A 21,645-nucleotide genomic window follows, 5' to 3' on the forward strand; every position below is an offset into this window, starting at 1 on the left:
TCCTGAAAGATGGGCCTTTCTCCCTTCACCTCAATTTCTTGTTAAAAATAAAATGCCAGGTGCATTATTCCATCAGGTAGGACTTAAAGTGGAATGTTCAACCAACGGGAAAATGACTCCTTCACGCATTTGGGTATGTGCTACTGACTCACACATGGACCAATAGAGGTGGCAGGTGTCATTACACCGGGTCCTTCATTGCCTCCATGATCTGTGTTGGATGAACAAATTCATCCAGATTTGTAGTCTCGTGCAAAACCTTCTGAAACACCAACCGAGTGGAAAATCAGAAAGAAGAAATCCTGGATCTTTTTCTTGCTAACGTGTGCACCAGAGACTGGTGTATGACCACTCTTCTGATAAGACCGTAAGAACATAGGAAATAGGAGCAGGAGTAGGCCATACGGCCCCTCAAGCCTGCTCCACCTTTCAATAAGATCATGGCTGATCTTCGACCTCAGCTCCACTTTCCTGCCTGATCCCCGTATTTTTTTTTTAAATGTGTTTATGGGATGTGAACGTTGCTGGCAAGGCCAGCATTTATTGCCCATCCCTAGTTGCCCTTGAGAAGGTGGTGGTGAGCCGCCTTCTTGAACTGCTGCAGTCCGTGTGGTGATGGTACTCCCACAGTGCTGTTAGGTAGGGAGCTCCAGGATTTTAACCCAGCGACGATGAAGGATCGGTGATATACTTCTAAGTCAGGATGGTGGTGAACTTGGAGGTGGTGGTGTTCCCATGCGCCTGCTGCCCTTGTCCTTCTAGGTGGAAGAGGTCGTGGGTTTGGGAGGTGCTGCCGAAGAAGCCTTGGCGAGTTGCTGCAGTGCATCTTGTAGATGGTACACACTGCAGCCATGGTACACCGGTGGTGGAGGGAGTGAATGTTTAAGGTGGTGGATGGGGTGCCAATCAAGCGGGCTGATTTGTCCTGGATGGTGTCAAGCTTCTTGAGTGTTGTTGGAGCTGCACTCATCCAGGCAAGTGGAGAGTATTCCATCACACTCCTTACTTGTGCCTTGTAGATGGTGGAAAGGCTTCGGGGAGTCAGGAGGTGAGTCACTCGCCGCAGAATACCTAGCCTCTGACCTGCTCTTGTTGCCACAGTATTTATGTGGCTGGTCCAGTTAAGTTTCTGGTTAATGGTGACCCCCAGGATGTTGATAGTGGGGGATTTGGCGATGGTAATGCCTTTGAATGTCAAGGGGAGGTGGTTAGACTCTTGCTTGTTGGAGATAGTCATTGCCTGGCACTTCTGTGGCGCGAATGTTACCTGCCACTTATCAGCCCAAGCCTGAATGTCGTCCAGGTCTTGTTGCATGCAGGCATGGACTGCTTCATTATCTGAGGAGTTGTGAATGGCAGTGAATACTGTGCAGTCATCAGTGAACATCCCCATTTCTGACCTTATGTTGGAGGGAAGGTCATTGATGAAGCAGCTGAAGATGGTTGGGCCTAGGACACTGCCCTGAGGAACTCCTGCAGCGATGTCCTGAGGCTGTGATGATTGACCTTCAACCACCACAACCATCTTCCTTTGTGCTAGGTATGACTCCAGCCAGTGGAGCGTTTTCCCTGATTCCCCTAGAGTCCAAAAATCTATCTCAGCCTTGAATATACTCAATGACTCATCATCCACAGCCCTCTGAGGTAGAGAATTCCAAAGATTCACAAGCCTGTGAGTGAAGAAATTCCTCCTCATCTCAGTCTTAAATGGTCGATCCCTTATCCTGAGACTATGCCCCCTAGTTCGAGACTCTCCAGCCAGGGGAAACAATCTCTGGTAGAGCTGCTTCAGGCAGAACAACCATGACATTACCTTTACCCTGCTGAATAAATAATATATCTGTGCAGTTACCCAGTGAGTAACCTTTACCGTGCTGAATAATCACAACTCTGTACGGTTACACAGTGAATAAACAGCAACTCTGTACAATGACACATTGAGTAACAATATACAAAAGGCAATTTAAAAGGTACAAACAGGAATCAAAAAGGCTAATGGAATTTTGGACTTCATCTCAAGGCGCCGGAATATAAAGGGGAGGAAGTGATGCTTCAGTTTTACAGCGCCTTGGTCAGACCCCACCTGGAGTAATGAGGCACCGCACCTATTGGCCTTGAAGCGGGTGCAGCGCAGATTCACCAGAATTATATCGGGCCTTAGAGGGTTAAATTATGAGTACAGAAACGGCCTTTATGGAAGATTAAGCGGTGATCTGATTGAGAGGTTTAAAATATTCAAAGGATTAACTAGGGTAGGCACAGAGAAACTGTTTCCTCTGGTGGGGGATTCAAGAACGAGGGAACATAACCTTAAAATTAAAGCTAGGTCATTTAGGAGGGAAATCAGGAAGTACTTTTCCACACAAGGGTGGTAGAAATCTGGAATTCTCTGGCCCAAAAGGCTGTGGATGCTGGGACAATTGGAGCGTTCAAGACTGAGATCGATAGAATTTTGTTAGGTAAGGGTATCAAGGAATATGGTGCTAAGGCAGGTAAATGAAGTTGAGGTACAGATCAGCCCGGATCTAATTGAATGGCGGAACAGGTACAAGGGGCTGAATGGCCTATCCCTGTTCTTGTGTTCCTAACCTTTACCCTACCAACTAAACAGGATTTCCCAATAGTTACAGTCAAATAATTCTTACCATGTGGAGCAAACAGCAAGTCTATTGTTGCACACTGAGTGATCTATTCCCTGCTCCATACAGCTAAGCAACAAATGCTGTAACAAGAGCTTGAAGGGTTAGCATCTGCTAAGAAACTGACTTGAAACAAACAGCTTTTTTTCTCACACACAAGTATATTGGAATCTCAAGTTTCCTATTAAACAAACAGATCTAAATAAAGATCTTACTGCATGTTCACCACCTGGATTTATGTGCTTCCTTCCGCGGTAGACCAACAGTGTTTTTATACCCCCATATATAATAGCAAAATACTGCGGATGCTGGAAATCTGAAATAACAACAGAAAATGCTGGAAATACTCAGCAGGCCAAAGTAGCATCCGTGGAGAGAGAAACAGAGTTAACGTTTCAGGTCTGGGATACCCCTGTTTTTTTTACTGCCTACAAGTTTTTCTTTGCAACCTTTTATTTTGACACAGTTACCAAGCAGCACGGACTTAGAACTCTGAGAATTGTTCCTGCAAGTTATTAATCAACAAAAACTCCTCCTTGTACCAATAATTTGGCAGAGTGGAGACCGGGCCAGGCGTACAAGTGTCAGATTTCACCTGTTGCCTAGAACAGGTGAAAGTCACCTTCCCAATAACACACGCGTAAGGTGAGCTGGTTTGTGGCGGTCCGACATTTGATAACAGGCCTGTTTGTGAAAGGATCGGTTTTCAGCAGGTATCAATGATTAAGCAGTTTACCGAGTCTTGGGACATGACAGCTCACAATGGATTTTGCGGGGAAGGCTATTGTGTCGGCTGCTTTTGTGGTCACTGTGACTTTAATTTATAGGTACTATAAAGTGAGAGCTGTCAATGCTGCTCGAAGTCGGGTTCTGGAAAATTCTGACGATCAGGAGTCACCAGAATCTGGGGAAAAGAACAACAAAGATACAGAGCAAGAAATCCAGCCTTTGTTGAGTTCCCAAAGGGTCGACGGGGACGGAAATATCTGTGACCCAACGAGGCACGTTACTGCAAATAAACAGTGCTCCAACAAACCTGACTTAAAAACCCAGTCAGTGGATAAGACGGCTGATAATCGTGACAAGGAAACAGAGAATCTCCAGACCACAGATGAGCTGAACAACGGAAGAGGGAAAGCCAAAAACAACAGGCAACAGGCAAAGCTTAGACAACTTGGTTCTTCCCAGCCAGCGAGGAAACACCTGTCCGTGAAAGGGGTGGCAGAGTCGCAGGTTAAAGATCCTTCTCTAAACACTGCTACAGCGCCAATTAATTGTGAGTACGTCGTCAAAAACTTCCAAGCTGAGGAATGTGATAAACCGAATCTCAACAACACGAGTTCCGAGTCAGCAAGAGCTGACGGGAAAAGCACTGAAAATGTCATAATAGTCGCAAAGCAGGATTACGCGAACAATATCAGTTCTCAAGCAGGTTTTGAGCAAGAATCGGACATTTGTGGCAACAGGGAGTCTCAGCTAGATCGGAATAATAGTTCCTTTAATGTCGAGAGCGCTGACGACAGCACAAAAAAATTAAGTCTGTCTGCAAATGTTATTGAGACTTTCCAAGATCTTCTCATTTCACCTGCTTCTGACGCAATTAAATGCACTCAGGATAAACCTGTGGAAAATCAGCCAACTGAATTCACAGAAAATGAGATGCTCAAGGGCCTCATCAACAGGCAGTGCACAGCAGGAAGTGCTGGAGAACATGAGAATATCACTAGTGCCTGTAAGATTTACCCTGAAATCAAAATTCAAAGATCTAATGCTCCATCTGTTCAATCTACATATCAAGTCAAACATGAAAAGGCCAAAGCTGGCAACAGATCTGAAGGTGGGCTAAATGTTTTACAGCTATGTGTAGAAGTGAATCTATCTGATCACAAGACCACTTCAACTTCAGAAATGGCAACTGAGGAGAAAGAATATCAGGACAGAAGTAACACCTGTTCCATTACTCAAATTGCAACAGATCAAGCTTCTCTTGATGTAGACAACCTCAACAGTCCAGTTTTCCCGTACCAGACAAGAGACCAGCCAAAAGTACGTTGCTCTTTGAGTTCAGCTCAGGACAATATAGTGCCCTCTCGGGGCATGACTGTCGAAACGAAAGGAGTCTATTCCTCTGTATCTGACTCAAGTCCTGCTGAACATCCAGAGGCTTCCAACATTTCTTCTGAGGCACCTTCATGTTCAACCAAATCTGACATCAAAACTATAATGGAGGAAAGAACAGTCCTGAGAAAAGACAGTATTTCAGCAATTGCAGAGACCCCAGCATTTTTAATTGACTTCCAATCAGAGACGCGGGAGTGCTCAGAGGAAGGCCCCGCTGGTGAACTGAACTCTAGAGCTCCTTCTGTTGATGACCTTAGCTCCAGTTCTTTGGGCTCTCTGGTAGATTCATTGTATTTGTCCCAGCCGGACCTCAGCAAGGAAACAGCAGTGGAAGTTGTTGCCGGAGCCAATTTTATTCAAATCCCTTTGAGCAATCAATCAACAGTTGAAGTAATGAAGTGCCGCTTGGATTTGGGGAATTGTTATGAGCTTCTGTGTGTTGCAAAGAAACACAATCTAAAGGACCTGCAAGATGCTGTTTATCAAGTCATGAGTGACAATTACTTACAGGTTTTGAAGAATCCGAACATTTATGGTCAACTAAAAGCGGATGAGAGGGAACTGATCCTGACAAGAAGGATGTATGGTAGAAGGTACTTGATGGTAGCTGATGTGGAAGTCCAAGAAAATGTCTGGGCTAAGACCCCAATTCAACCCAACACAGAAGATCAAACCACTGCTGAACCACTGAAACCTTCTCAAACCAACCACAAGCTTTATTATTACAAAGAAGAGAATGATTCTTGGTATCCATTAATCAACATGGCAGTTGAGTCAATCTCCAAGGATTGTGCACTGTGCACCATGTATAATTACCTTTTTGTTGTGGCTGGTTGTCAGGGGTCTGGTAAAGAAATCAAACTTTCCAACAAGGTATTCTGCTACAATCCAATGACCAACATTTGGAGTGAGATAAGTCCACTCAATCAGGCCAGACCCAATTGCAAGCTTGTAGCTTTGGATGGGCATCTTTATGCAATTGGAGGAGAGTGTCTTTGCACAGTAGAGAGGTATGATCCTAGAACAGACAGGTGGATCTTCACTGCACCTCTACCACGAGGAACCTTTGCTATAACACACAAAGCTACTGTGTGTAATGGTGAGATTTACGTGACTAGGGGCACCTTTTACTACCAGCTTCTCAAGTACAATGCCAGAGAAGACACGTGGAATGATTGCACTATGATGAGCAGGAAGGACAAGACCACCGACATAGCAGCTGTCAAAAACTTCATCTACAGATTTGAGATTAACCAGCACTATGGTATCAGTGTGTACCGGTATCACATCATCACTAAAATTGGTTCTGAATGTGCCACCAAGAGGCTCTGTAAGCTGGCACCATTTCAATGCGCTGTCATGGATGACACTATTTATTGCATAAATAAACAGTTCATGATGCAGTTTGTAGCTCATGAAATATCACCTTATTTTAGAGCAGAAGATCGCACTGTCCTTCCCGGAGCAAAGGGAATCCTGTTTCCTTTTGTTCTTACGCTGCCAGAAAGAGACTCATTACAGACTCGAGTGTAAACACCTCAGGGGCTTGGTGTTTAAAACCTCTGTTGAAAATCCCCACTTCAATAGTCTCTAAAACTGATTGACAGTGTTGTATGTTGCTGTACCGATAACAAAATATGTCTGATTCCCTTTCTCTCCACCTGTTCAAGGGATGTTTGCCTCCATGGAAGTCCCTGTTACATGAAGCTATTCTGGATGTGGATCTCTCCTCATTGCATCTCACACCCTCAAGAGCTGACCATTAGGAAGACTGGTTTTAACAAAGTGAATGAGATATGTCCCTAACTATCCCCACCGCCCCTTGGTGTGAGCATAATTTTATGGTGAAATCTAGGTGAAGAGTCAATGCTCACAATGCCGTGCACCACTGATGTTTGGGAAGAGTAGAAGAGAATTGGTGATTAGGTCTATCCATAGCTCAGCGGGTGAAGGCAGCGAGTAGCTAAGCCATAGGTGCAAGGAAGAGGAGAAGATTGATCCTCAGTAGGGTTGCCAACTCTGGTGGGACTATGGTGTCCACTCCTGTGGCGAGTGCTCATGAGTGAACGTTGAGTGAGGACAGGATCAGGCTCAGCTGTAATGTCCCCTCTGGTCAAACAGACCGTGGATGGTCACTGTCTAGGCTTATGCATAGCCATGTGGGCGAGATATCAGAGGGGCACCCACACCCATGGCAGCATGTCCGAAAGAAGGATCAATGTGTTCTGAAGAAGAGCAGAGAAGGAGGGAGTTTTTTTTTTAAGCAGTAATCAGCAAGGTACTTTGTAGGGTGCCCACAGCAAACTCCTCAGTGGGGAGACGGAAAGGAGAAACAAGTGACAAAGGACATTTTGCCACATATCAGACATGCAGCTCTTATTGTCCAAGTACAACATAGCTCCAAAGCTCACCCTCATCCCCCTGGCTGAATGAGATCAGTGCAAATGACAGGATGTGAGAAAGAGAGAGATGCAGTTTAAATCATTAAAAAAAACTTTGCAAAAGTACCCTTGAACCTTATTGTTGAGTGCTGCTAATAGTCCTTTTCAAGGGCTTGCTAAATTTCTCTTCCTGGCTTTATCACAAGGATCGGAAAAAACATTTGTTATAAGAGGTTTATAATACTGTATATGCTATAAACAAGGTTTTTTCGGCTTCCATCTGCAATATATCCAAGCCAATGCTTCAGTCTCAGACTCCCACGTACAATGGTGTACTGTATGGGGGTCATTTTAGGAATATGTTCCCAACGCTGAGCTTCCCCCACCGGGAGCATATTTGATGAACCTGGGTCCAGCCCCCCAATTTTCTTCCATGCCGGGACTGCATATGGAGAATCCGGATGCGCATCCCCCATGATTTTTCCACCATTTTGGAAACTTGCAGGGTGCTTCCCAGTATGCTCAGTGTTGCTCTTCTCCTGCTCCCGGCCTCCCGCTTCCTGCCTATGAGCATAGAAACATAGAAGATAGGAGCAGGAGTCGGCCATTTGGCCCCTCGAGCCTGCTCCGCCATTTAATGCGATCATGGCTGATCATCCAAATTCAGTACCCTGTCCCTGCCTTCTCCCCATATCCCTTGATCCCTTTAGCCTTAAGAAATATATCTAACTCCTTCTTGACTATATTTAATGAGCAGATGTGGAACAGTCTCTCTGGAGTGGCAGTGACTGATCGGGCAGCCTATACTTATGTAATAGACTTTCCTTTTCAAGTTTTTTGGCTGGGCAATGAGCGGGGTGGTCGTTGTCATCTTATATTTGTGTGTATATACGGCCACAGTCTTTTATAAGTCATCTGACTTTGTATAATTGACGTAAGGATGTCACAGTATAAGGAGAGCTAGACTGTTCCCTGTTGAATGTTTTCTTGGATACACTGATTCTGACTCCTGTGGACCTCCGCTCCCAACTGTTGACTGAACCTTAACATTTACCCCCATTAGGTTTTCAATTACCTTTCATCAACAGGAAAGCAAACATCCAAACCCAAACCATGATTTTACCTTGTTTTACCCCCGCTTTGGTTTTGAATTGGCAAATGGTGCCAATCCTGGTGTCAAACGGACACCACTGGACAAATCCAAAAATTCCAAATTGGGCGGCCTGACAATGTGATATAGTTTAGTGCAAACTGAAACTGCCACTCAGTCTCAGTTTCATATACGAGCAAATATACTCAATCATATTTACAAGTATATCCCCATTCAAGCGCCTAGAGTCACATTGGACTGTGTTACTTTAGTGAGCCTCACAGTGCACTGGAATCTTTCAGGTCAATGATACTATATAGTTTGCATTGATGTAAAGTGGTTTTGGTGTTGTACTGATACAAACTGTGTATTAGAACTCTGCTATGAAGTTGGGGAGTCTGACATTGGATGGGCTTATACCATTTCAGCTGCTATATAAATGCAACCAGTGCTAAGCGAACTTTACGAACATTTGCAAATGACGAGCAGGAAAAGACTAGCTGGTTCATCAAACCTACCCCACACTACGATGGCTCAACCATCATGGCTAAACACTCCTTCCTTCCACCCCCCACCACCACCCCCCCCACCCCCACCTCCCCGGCAGCCATGTAATCTCCCGGGAGAGGCAAAAAAAACAGAAAAAAAACCCGGGCCAATAAGGGGGAAAATACATTGTAAAATTCCTCTCCAACACCCTCAGGTGATCAAAACCATTCCAGCAGATCACATGCACCAAGTGTTGTCTATAAAGACATTTACCTCTATGTGATGCGATCTCTGCCCCAGTCAGGAACCGGTCCAGCTCCCTCTTGAAGGCGGGCAGAGAGTCAGCACCCACCACACCAGCCGGCAATGTGTTCCAGAGGCTCGCTACTCCCTGGGAAAAGAAGGACCGCCCACCATCCAGCCGATTCCTACTCTTACACAGTTTAAACTCCTATCACCTGGTCCTCTCCAATCTGTTAAACTGGAATAATCTATCAATAGGGGCACTATCCGGCCCTTTAATTATTTTATAGACCTCTATCAGGTCGCCTCGAAGGTTGCACTGCTCTAAGGTAAATAAACCAAGTTCCAAGCTGATCATTTTTTTGAAGTGTTGCTGCTGACAAATTAAACTGGTTCTGTCTAGCTCTTCTCCAATTTAAAAATGTAAACACTCAGTGGAATTTTGTGCTTGCCTACCTTGTCTGGCCAGAGAGTAATGTGGAGTCAGCGGTATAACTCAGATCCGATGACCCAAACATTATCTAAGCAGATACCTGCTGTAGAACAGCGCCACTAATCTATCCTCACTAAGTGAGGACACAGTGGTCCCCACTGATGGAGCCGTGAATGACAGGATCAGATTTCCCTGTAGGTGAGATTTACATCTGAGGTGGATTTTCCAGTGTTTTGTGATGTTGCAATGGATGTTCATCAGCAGTGACGTGTACTGTCTAGCTTCAGAAAGACACCATTAGTGTGAGACTGCACTTTATGCCACTTGACATTTTCTTTGAAATCTGCTGTGTCGAATGTGATTTTAAAATATTTAATTTGCAATTTTCTGGTGAATGTATCAAGGGTAAAATTCACTGCTCTTCAAAATCAGACATCACTGGAAGCTAATAAAAAATTCTCACGACAAGGCAATGACGGACTCCATAAGGAAATTGTCTTTTGTGTTATTCTGTGAGGTTTTGCAGACTCAGCTTTTTCCAAGAGGCTTCAAATACTTTTTTTGTAATTTATTCCCATATATTGCTTTTACCTCCGCTCTGCCACCAAGCCCACCTCTGCTCACGACAGTGTCTAGACTGCCGCCAGATGCCTGCCAATGGCGCCCGTGGCTGCTCACTGGGAAACGTGTAGTTTCAACCAAATAGGACAATCCCATCTGGTTTACCCTCTGCCCTGTACACCCCCGCCCCCCCCACACACACCCCCCCCACACACACACACCCCACACGTACCCCCGCCCCCCACCCACCTCACCCACACCCCCCCCACACACACACACCCCACCCACACCCCCACACACACACACCCCACCACCCCCACACACACGCCCCCGCCCCCACACACACACAACCCCCACACACACACTCCCACCCCCCACACACACACCCCCCCCACACATACCCCCGCCCCCCCGTATTGATTTCTTTGTAGGTTCAATGACGAGACATTTATGAAAGAGAATGTCTTTTAATCTAAAGTCTGTTCAACTCTTTATACAGCTTTACAGGAGACACGATGCTAGTGATGCATCTAGAACGAAACTGAAACTAAACTCAACTGCCTTGCTTGTCTCGGTCACATGCCCTCTGCTGGTCAGGCACAAGCAATCAATCAGGCAACTATGCTGGTAAGACATGATAATCAAACAGGCAAATAACATCACTATTTGCTGATATCATTACATCTCCTTTTCTTAAAACAAAAGTATTTTACTTTTAACTAACAACATGTTTTCTTTGTATTAATCTGCATTTTAACTGTAACACTTAATGAACTTACATTATCATTATCATGATCAAGGTTTTTTAACCTTGCTTTGTGTGTTCACATGAAATATGTCAATACACTAGAACTTGAAGAAAGAATAAGATAACATTACTTCCTTCTATAACAATAGTCCTTAAATTTGCTCAATGAGTCTCTCAGGAGGCTTCACTTGTCTTGAGGATTTTCTGATTGATTGTCCTTGAATCTGAGTTGTTGCCTCAGATGATTGGTTCTCAGCTGTGTGATCAGGTTGTTCAACAGTATCAGTCTCTTGACCTGCTATGGCTGGTCCCATGAGAAGATCTCGACGATTTCTTCTCAGAACAGCACCCTCATCTGTCTGAATGGTGTATGATCTTGGTTGAACTTCACTCAGGACAGTTCCCTTCTGAGTCCATGTGTTTGTTTTGTCTTTCAACCTTACTTGGTCACCAGTGTGGAGTTCAGGTAGGTTTTGTGTTCCTCTGTCATAGTAGTACTTTTGCTTTTCTTTCTGTTGTTCTTTGAACTTCCTCATTTTCTCCCCCTCTTTTGTTTTCAGGAGGTTCTCCGGGATGGGTAGGTTTGACCTTAGCCGACGTCCCATCAGGAGTTGGGCTGGTGACATACCACACTCGAGCGGCGTTGTGCGGTATACAAGCATGCTCTGGTAGAAGTCAGTTCCACTGTCTTTTGCCTTGTACATCAGTCTTTTCACTGTCTGGACCGATTTTTCCACTAGACTATTGGACTGTGGAAAGTGAGAACTTGACGTTGTGTGGACAAAGTCCCACTCTTTGGCAAAGTGTCGGAAACTTGCATTGTAAAACTGGGGTCCGTTGTCTGTGAAGACCTCGCTTGCCACGCCATGTCTGGAGAATATGGCTTTCATACATGTTATCACAGCATCTGCAGTGGTGGTGTACAGTCTACAAACCTTTGGATACAGGGAGTAATAGTCTGTGACTACAAGATAGTCCTTCCCTTGACATACGAATAAGTCAGTGCCTACCTTCTGGTAAGGTCTGTCTGGCGCTGGGTGTGGCTTTAGTGGTTCTACCGGATTGCTTGCTCGATATTTCAGGCATATTGTGCAGTTTGACACCTCATTTAATCATAGAGTCATAGAGTTATACAGCACGGATAGAGGCCCTTCGGCCCATTGTGTCCGCGCCGGCCATCAAGCCCTGTCTAATCTAATCCCATATTCCAGCATTTGGTCCGTAGCCTTGTATGTTATGGCATTTCAAGTGCTCATCCAAATGCTTCTTAAATGTTGTGAGGGTTCCTGCCTCCACAACCCTTTCAGGCAGTGAGTTCCAGACTCCAACCACCCTCTGGGTGAAAAAGTTCTTTCTCAAATCCCCTCTAAACCTCCCGCCCTTTACCTTGAATCTATGCCCCCTAGTTATTGACCCTTCTACTAAGGGAAAAAGCTCCTTAGTATCCATCCTATCTATGCCCCTCATAATTTTGTACACCTCAATCATGTCCCCCCTCAGCCTCCTCTGCTCCAAGGAAAACAAACCCAATCTGCCCAGTCTCTCTTCATAGCTGAAGCGCTCCAGCCCTGGTAACATCCTGGTGAATCTCCTCTGCACCCTCTCCAAAGCGATCACACCCTTCCTGTAGTGTGGCGACCAGAACTGCACACAGTATTCCAGCTGTGGCCTAACCAGTGTTTTATACAGCTCCATCTTAACCTCCTTGCTCTTATATTCTATGCCTCGGCTAATGAAGGCAAGTATCCCATATGCCTTTTTTACCACCTTATCCACCTGTTCCGCCGCCTTCAGGGATCTGTGTACTTGCACACCCAGATCCCTCTGACCCTCCGTCTTGCCTAGGGTCTTACCATTCATTGTGTATTCCCTTGCCTTGTTAGTCCCCCCAAAGTGCATCACCTCGCACTTTTCCGGGTTAAATTCCATTTGCCACTGTTCCGCCCATCTGACCAACCCATCTATATCGTCCTGCAGACTGAGGCTACCCTCCTCGCTATTTACCACCCTACCAATTTTTGTATCATCCGCGAACTTACTGATCATACCTTTTACATTCATATCCAAGTCATTAATGTAGACCACAAACAGCAAGGGACCCAGCACCGATCCCTGTGGTACCCCACTGGCCACAGGCTTCCAGTCACAAAAACAACCTTCGACCATCACCCTCTGCCTTCTGCCACTAAGCCAGTTTTGTATCCAATGTGCCAAGGCACCCTGGATTCCATGGGCTCTTACCTTCTTGACCAGTCTCCTGTGCGGGACTTTATCGAAGGCCTTACTGAAATCCATGTATACCACATCCACTGCGTTACCCTCATCCACACACCTAGTCACCCCCTCAAAAAATTCAATCAAATTAGTCAGACATGATCTTCCCTTGACAAAGCCATGTTGACTATCCCTGATTAATCCTTGCCTCTCCAAGTGGAGACTAATTTTGTCCCTCAGAATTTTTTCCAATAATTTTCCTACCACTGATGTTAGGCTCACTGGCCTGTAGTTCCCCGGTTTTTCCCTACTCCCCTTCTTGAATAATGGTACTACATTAGCGGTTCTCCAGTCCTCTGGCACATCCCCTGTGGCCAGAGAGGTTCTGAATATATGTGTTAGAGCCCCCGCAATCTCTTCCTTTGCCTCACACAGCAGCCTGGGATACATTCCGTCCGGGCCTGGGGATTTATCCATTTTTAGGCCTGCTAAAACCGCCAATACCTCCTCCCTCTCGATGTTAATATGTTCGAGCATATCACAGTCCCCCCGCCCTATTTCTATGTCTACATCGTCCTTCTCCATAGTGAAAACAGATGCAAAAAATTCATTTAGAACCCCTCCTACATCTTCCGGCTCCACACACAGATTGCCACTTTTGTCCCTAGGGCCCTGTTTTTTCCCTAGTTATCCTCTTACCCTTAATATACTCATAAAACATCTTAGGGTTTTCCTTTATTTTGCTCGCCAGTGTTATTTCATGGCCCCTCCTTGATCTCCTAATTTCTTTTTTAAGTATCCCCCTGCACTTTTTGTACTCCTCTAGGGCTTTCTCCGTCCTTAGCCTTTTGTATCTGCCAAAAGCCCTCCTTTTTTTCCTAATCCATTCTCGTATATCCCCTGACATCCAAGGTTCCCTGTGGTTTTTGGAACCACCCTTGACCTTTACGGGAACATGTTGCCATTGTATGATCTCAATCTCCCTTCTGAAAGCCTCCCATTGCTCCGATGCGGATTTTCCTACAAGTAGCTGATTCCAGTCCATTTTGGCCAGATCCTGCCTTATCCTATTAAAATCGGCCTTCCCCCAATTTAGAACCTTTATTTCCGGCCCATCCCTGTCCTTTTCCATGACCACCTTAAATCTCACCATATTATGGTCACTGTCACCAAAGTGCTCACCTACTAGCACTTCTTCCACTTGGCCGGCCACATTCCCTAGAATTAGGTCCAGTACCGCCCCCTCTCTTGTAGGACCTTCTACATGCTGGCTCAAAAAGCTCTCCTGGATGCACTTTAAGAATTCTACACCCTCTGAGCCTTTCACACTCTGACTATCCCAGTTAATATTGGGGAAGTTGAAATCCCCCATTATTATTACCCTATTATTTGCACATTTCTCTGAGATTTGCCTACATATCTGTTCCTCCATCTCCCCCTGACTGTTTGGGGGCCTATAGTACACTCCCAGCAAAGTGCTTGCCCCCTTTTTGTTTTTAAGCTCCACCCATATGGCCTCATTAGAGGAACCTGCTAATATATCATCCCTCCTTATGGCAATAATTGATTCCTTAATTAATATTGTGACACCCCCTCCTCTTATCCCTCCCCCTCTGTCTCGCCTGAAGATTCTGTACCCCGGAATATTGAGCTGCCAGTCTTGCCCCTCCCTCAACCATGTCTCCGTGATAGCAACAATATCGTACTCCCATGTGTTTATCAACACCTTCAGTTCATCCACCTTATTTGCAAGACTCCTTGCATTAAAATAGATGCCATCCAGCCTTGCCCTTATATATTTGCCCTGTCTACCAAGCTGACTTGTTTTTTTCTCTATAATTGGCAGCACATCACCCCCTATTTCAGCTCCCCTCTGTATCCCATCCCCCTGCCAAGTTAGTTTAAACCCCCCCCAACAGTGCTAGCAAACCTCCCCGCAAGGATATTTGTCCCGCTCTGGTTCAGGTGCAACCCGTCCGACTTGTACAAGTCCCACCTTTCCCAGAAGCAGGCCCAGTGATCCAGGAAACTAAAACCCTCCCTCCTGCACCAACTCTTTAGCCACGCATTCATCTGTTCTATCCTCCTATTCCTATACTCACTAGCACGTGGCACTGGGAGTAATCCAGAGATTACAACCTTTGAGGTCCTGCTCTTTAATCTGCTACCTAGCTCCCTAAATTCTTGATGCAGGACCTCATCCCCCTTCCTACCTATGTCGTTGGTCCCAATGTGGACCACGACCTCTGCCTGCTCACCCTCCCCCTTAAGAATGCCCTGTAGCCGCTCAGTGACATCCATGACCCTGGCCCCAGGGAGGCAACAAACCATCCTGGAGTCACGTTTGCGGCCACAGAAACGCCTATCTGTTCCCCTTACGATAGAATCCCCTACCACTATTGCTCTCCCACTCTTTTTCCTCCCTTTCTGAGCAGCAGAAGCGTCCCTGGTGCCAGGAAGTTGGCTGCTGCTGCTTTCCCCTGGTGAGTCATCCCCCTCAACAGTATTCAACTTGGTATACCTGTTTGAAAGGGGGATGACCGCAGGGGTCCCCTGCACTTCCTGCCTGCCTCTGTTGCTCCGCCTGATGGTCACCCAGTTTCTTTCTGCCTGTGCAGCCCTACCCTGCGGCGTGAACAACTCGCTAAACGTGCTATCCACGACACTCTCAGCATCGCGCATGCTCCAAAACTCATCCACCCGCAGCTCGAGCGCTGCAATGCGGTCTACAAGTAGCTGCAGCTGGATGCATTTCTTGCACACATGGTCGTCAGGGACACTGGCAGCGTCCCTGACTTCCCACATGGAGCCAGAGGAGCAGAACATGGGGCTGAGCTCTCCTGCCATGACTTACTCCTTTAATTAATTTAAAAATTTATTCAATACCCCAGTTACAGGTATACTCTAGGGCGCTTTATTTACCAACTGTCCCCACTACACCACAGAGACCCTAGAAATTTAACACCACAGAATTCAAGCTTGTATTGAAAAGAGAGAAATACTCACCAACCAATCACTTACCTGCTTCCTGCTGACGTCACACTTGGATTACTTTTTACCTCTCTCCCGGAACCTGGATTGGTATGCCTCGCTGCCTCGGGCTGCTCTTTATGTAGCTCTCCCGCCTCTGGTGATCCCGCTCAGGTCCGCTGCCTCTCCGGTCTCGGGGCTCTGGGCCTCGCTGCCTCGGGCTGCTCTTTATGTAGCTCTCCCGCCTCTGGTGATCCCGCTCAGGTCCGCTGCCTCTCCGTTCTCGGGGCTCTGGGCCTCGCTGTCTCGGGCTGCTCTTTATGTAGCTCTCCCGCCTCTGGTGATCCCGCTCAGGTCCGCTGCATCTCCGGTCTCGGGGCTCTGGGCCTCGCTGCCTCGGGCTGCTCCTTATGTAGCTCTCCCGCCTCTGGTGATCCCGCTCAGGTCCGCTGCCTCTCCGGTCTCGGGGCTCTGGTTGATTCGTGGCCAGTACATCACCTCTCGTGCTCTTTTCTTACACTTTTCGATTCCCAGATGTCCTCCATGGATCTTTTTTAACACCTCTTTTCTCAGACTCTTTGGGATAACTATTTTACTTCCTTTGTAGATGATGTCTTCGACCACTGATAGTTCCGCCCTGCAGTTCCAGTACTCTGCCATGTCAGGTGAGCAGTCTTGCTTCATGTTGGGCCATCCATCCAAGATGCTTTTTCTCAGTCATCTCATTGTTTCATCTTTGTTTGTCTCAGTTCTCGTGGTTCCCCATACTATGATGTCACCCATTGATGTATCAACTCCCTCCAGGTGCTCATAGATCATATGGATAGTTTTGTGATACACTTCAGGAGCTGAGGCAATGCCAAATGGTAACCTTAGGAATCTGTATCTGCCAAATGGACTGTTGAACGTGCACAGTCTTGAACTTGCTTCGTCCAATTTCATCTGCCAAAATCCTGATGATGCATCTAACTTGCTGAAATACTTTGCATTTGCAAACTGTGCCATGATTTCCTCACGTGTAGGAAGCTTGAAATGCTCTCTCTTTATTGCTCTGTTTAGATCTCTTGGATCCAGGCAAATTCTGAGCTTTCCATTCTTTTTGTCCACTACGACGAGGGAACTCACCCACTCAGTTGGCTCATCTATCTTCCGAATCACGTTCAGGCTTTCCATCCTGTCCAACTCTGCCTTCAATTGCTTTTGAAGAGCAAACGGGACTTTTCTGCATGGATGTATGACCGGTGTCATACTTTTATCTACTCTGATCGTGTGTTCTCCTGGAATGCAGCCTAGATCCTTAAATAGGTCGTTGTACTCTTTCATGAGTTCATCATAGACTGTCTCTCCTTCGCTTTCCACAATGAGGACTCTCTTTACCAGGTTCAGTCTCTCACAGGCTTTTAAACCTAGTATGGCTTGCACATCCTTTGGCACCACGATTAATGCTAGTGTGTGCTCTCTGTCCTTGTGTGTTACTTTGACAATGCATCTTCCTTTCACTGGTATATCAGTACCTGAGTATCCTGTCACTTTCACTTTTATCCCATGTATCTTTGGTCTGGGTCTAATTTTCTTAAAATCAGTCTCTGATATCACATTAACTTGTGCTCCAGTATCCAATTTAAATGGAATGTGTATGTCATTCACTTTTAGTGTCAACATCCACTCTCTTTCTTCTTTTTTGTTTTCAGACACAACATCCACATTGAACTCCTCTATCTCGCTTTCATCTACTGTATGAACCTTGCTTTGTTGCGCTTGGTTCTTACAGCAACGGGCATAATGGTTGTTCTTGTTGCAACTATTGCATGTTTTACCATATGCTGGACACTTTCTTGGTGGATGCTGTGTACCACATCGACTACATGACTTTCGATTGTCCCTTTCATTTTCGTTCGCTGGCCACGCCTCTTTTTTCACATTGGCGCTCTTTTTGTTAAACGGTTTGTGTCCGTTCTTACTCACTGCATCCACGTTGCAGCTATTGTCACTGAACAGCTCCTTTGCCTGCAACTTCACAGTCTCTGTAGCCCTATACAGTGCTATGGCTTTTCCCAGGTCTAGATCTTGCTCTCTTAGCAGTCTTTCCCTTAGACCATTATCTGGAATACCACACATCAGTCTGTCTTTTATCAGCGAGTCTGTCAGTCCCCCAAATTCACACGATTTGCTTTTGTTTCTCAGTTCAGTCACATACTGATCAATAGTCTCACCCGTTTTCTGTACACATGTGAAAAATCTGTGCCTCTCAAACGTCACGTTACGTTTAGGTATGCAGTAGGCCTCAAACTGTTCCATTATTTTATCTAACTTCATTTTGTCTCCATCAGCAGCGAATGGGAAGTTATTATACACCTCCAGCGCTTCATCACCCACGACATGTAAGAACAGTGACGATTTCTTTTTATTACTTTTCTCGTCAGCTCCGATTGCCGCTAAATACAACCCCACACGTTGTTTGAATCTCCTCCAATTTTCAGCCACATTACCTGTCAACTGAAGCGTCGCCGGTGGGTGTACACCTTCCATTTTTTCACTTCGTTAGCTATTCTCCAATGGTAAGCAACAATGTTCTCTTTTGGCTTGCTAATTTGTGGAGAGTTGATTTAACTTCAGATTTTTTCTCTTCATCTCTTTCAATCACTTCTGACACCATGTATTGATTTCTTTGTGGGTTCAATGACGAGACATTTATGAAAGAGAATGTCTTTTAATCTAAAGTCTGTTCAACTCTTTATACAGCTTTACAGGAGACACGATGCTAGTGATGCATCTAGAACGAAACTGAAACTAAACTCAACTGCCTTGCTTGTCTCGGTCACATGCCCTCTGCTGGTCAGGCACAAGCAATCAATCAGGCAACTATGCTGGTAAGACATGATAATCAAACAGGCAAATAACATCACTATTTGCTGATATCATTACACCCCCCACACACACACATCCCCCCACCCCCACACCCCCCCGCCCTCCCACACACCCCCGCCCCACCCACACACCCCCGCCCCCACCCACACACTCCCGCCCCACCCACACACCCCCGCCCCCACTCACACACACCCACCCCGCACACACACTCCCGCCCCGCACCCACACATCCCGCCCCACACCCACACACCCCCATACACCCCCGCCCCCCCACACACCCCCGCCCCCCCACACACCCCCGCCCCCCCACACACCCCCGCCCCCCCACACACCCCCGCCACCCCCACACACCCCCGCCCCCCCACACACCCCCGCCCCCCCCACACACACACCCCCACACACACACACACACACAGGGAGCCCAACAACACCCACCTGGTGCAATTGGGAACTTCAGATTGATCTTGCAACCTTCCTGCTATGTGGGACTAACCCAGTGGTGACACAGTGATGGGATTCCTTTACACTGGCTTTTTTAGTGGGATCAAATCCCTAAATGCCACTTTGGGAAAAAAGTGGAAGGGAGTGAAATTGGTCCTCGTCAGTAGCATGAAACGAGCTCGACTGGGAAGGGAATAAATCCCACCCAGGTCTCTTCCCAAGTTAAAAGGGCACTATTCAATTTTTCCCTCAACTTTCTTCCCTTTCCTGTCTTCCTTCCCTGAGGTTGCTGTCTCCGGATAGGGTACGGTCTCGCAGGCACCGCCCGCTTTCTGTACCACACCCCAATCTTCATCTGTGAGCCCAGAGAGCCAGACCTGGCCTCAGAAAGGTTAAAGAGAGGAAGAAATCGGGCAGGAATCCCACTCCTAATCCCACTCCAGTGACTCCCGCTGGAAAATGCAGCTGTGTGCGGGAATTGGGATGAGAACAAGATCAGGCTCGGCTGTGATGCACTCCATGGTTGAATGGCTCACACATAGCGAATGGCCACCTGTCCAAGGAACTGAAGACTGCTGGCAGCTGTGAAAATTTACCCCAGTAACAACAGTGCCTTCAGGAGAGAGCTGAGGAAACAAAGCAAGACAGGAGTCTGGAGTATTGTGTCCAATTCTGGGCATCACTATTTAGGAAGGACATTAAGGCCTTGGAGAGGGTGGCGAGGAGATTTACTAGAATGGTACCAGGGATGAGGGACTTCAGATATGTGGAGAGACCAGAGAAGCTGGGGTTGCTCTCCGCTGTGGTGGAAAGGGTGGACAGCTTTAAGTTCCTCAGAGTCCACATCACGGAAGACCTCTCCTGGTCCCTCAATACCTCCTCTCTGGTGAAGAAGGCCCAGCAGCGCCTATATTTCCTAAGGAGGCTGAAGGGATGTAACCTGTCACCCCTGATCCTCTCTAACTTTTACCGCTGCACAATAGAGAGCATCCTGACGAACTGTATCACAGTATGGTATGGCAGCTGTAGCTACTATGACCGGAAAGCCCTGCAGCGGGTAGTCAAAACTGCCCAACGCATTACCGGCACCCGGCTACCGACCATAGAGCACATATACCAGAAATGCTGTTTACGGAGGTCACGGACCATCATCAAAGACCCTACCCACCCCAGCCACAGTCTGTTCGCCCTCCTGCCATCTGGGAGACGCTACAGATGCATTCGCACCCGAACGACCAGATTTAGGAACAGCTTCTTTCCCAGGGCTGTCATCCTACTGAACTCCACAAATAAACTCTAAAGCCTGCACATCTGCCAATGCACTTTATTATGGTTATGTTTATGTTAATGTATTACAAGCCAAATGAATGTTTAAATGTCTTAATCTAAATGTACACTCTCGGGAACCACAAGCCTACATTTCGTTGTACTGCACTTGTGCACTAACAATGACAATAAAAGTTGATTATTATTATTAATAGAATGGTACTCAAAATTATAAAGGGTTTTGATAGAGTAAATAAGGAGACATTGTTTACACTGGCAGGAGGGTGGGTAACCAGAGGACACAGATAATTGGCAAAAGAACCAAAGGGGAGCTGAGGAGAATGTTTTTTACGCTGCGAGTTGTTAACGATCTGGAATGCACTGCCTGAAAGGGCGGTGGAAGCAGAGTCAATAGTAACTTTCAAAAGGGAATTGGATCAAAACTTGAAAAGGAAAAAAATTGCAGGGCTTTGAGGGAAGAGCGGGGGAGTGGGACTAATTGCAGAGCTCCTTCAAAGAGCCGGTACAGGCACAATGAACTAAATGGCCTCCTTCTGTACGATTCTATGAAGACACAATGGTGACTGGATGCAGCGCAGAAAACAGCATCCTCATCAAAGTTCATGGCTCCCCTCCCTACACACACACACTTCATGTGAAGTGAAATAAAGTGTACTTTAAGCTGTTTCTCGTGCTCCAACACCTGCTATTACACAGATTGCAGGAGGCTCCAGCAACAGAAACTGGATTAGATATAAATGCCGGTTAGTCAAGCTTGCAATGCAGGGCTGTAAGAGTAGATTAAACATTCTCCTGCACTTACTTTGCTTCAAGCAAACATAATGTTTAACAATAAATAACTAGCTGCAGTGGAAGGCAATCCTGTGGGAGGCAGGCCAATGTATTGCTTTGAAGCTGCAATTCAAAATGAAACGGCAGGAGTAGAAAATGTTCCGCAAGCCTTTTTTTGTTTAGTTGCAGGCAACTGAACACAATTTGCATTCAAACCCATCACATAAAACATTGTGATGTCACCTATTGGTGCGTAAATGGAATTGAGGTGTAGATCAGCCATGATCTGATTAAATGGCTGAAGAGTCTCGAGGGGCTGAATGGCCGACTCCTGTTCCCAACGATCTCCCCACATTGGACCAGTGTGGAAAGAAAATAAGATTTTTTCT

At 46.4% G+C, this 21,645-nt stretch overlaps 1 protein-coding gene across 1 annotated transcript; it reads left to right on the forward strand.

The window, feature by feature from the left end:
- Positions 1 to 3,202: 3,202 nt before the first annotated feature.
- klhdc7a (kelch domain containing 7A) lies at positions 3,203 to 9,915 on the forward strand. Its single transcript, XM_085966914.1, has one exon. The coding sequence runs from the start codon at positions 3,402 to 3,404 to the stop codon at positions 6,291 to 6,293; it is 2,892 nt and encodes a 963-aa protein (XP_085823040.1). The 5' UTR covers positions 3,203 to 3,401; the 3' UTR covers positions 6,294 to 9,915.
- Positions 9,916 to 21,645: the final 11,730 nt, after the last annotated feature.

The sequence above is a fragment of the Somniosus microcephalus genome, chromosome 25 (genome assembly GCF_052327205.1).
Source record: "Somniosus microcephalus isolate GS21.2 chromosome 25, FLI_Smic_1.0, whole genome shotgun sequence".
NCBI classification, from domain to species: domain Eukaryota; kingdom Metazoa; phylum Chordata; class Chondrichthyes; order Squaliformes; family Somniosidae; genus Somniosus; species Somniosus microcephalus.

Bases quoted from the DNA above. Each gene is read 5' to 3' on its own strand.
- klhdc7a (XM_085966914.1), top strand. From the start codon at position 3,402: ATGGATTTTGCGGGGAAGGCTATTGTGTCGGCTGCTTTTGTGGTCACT.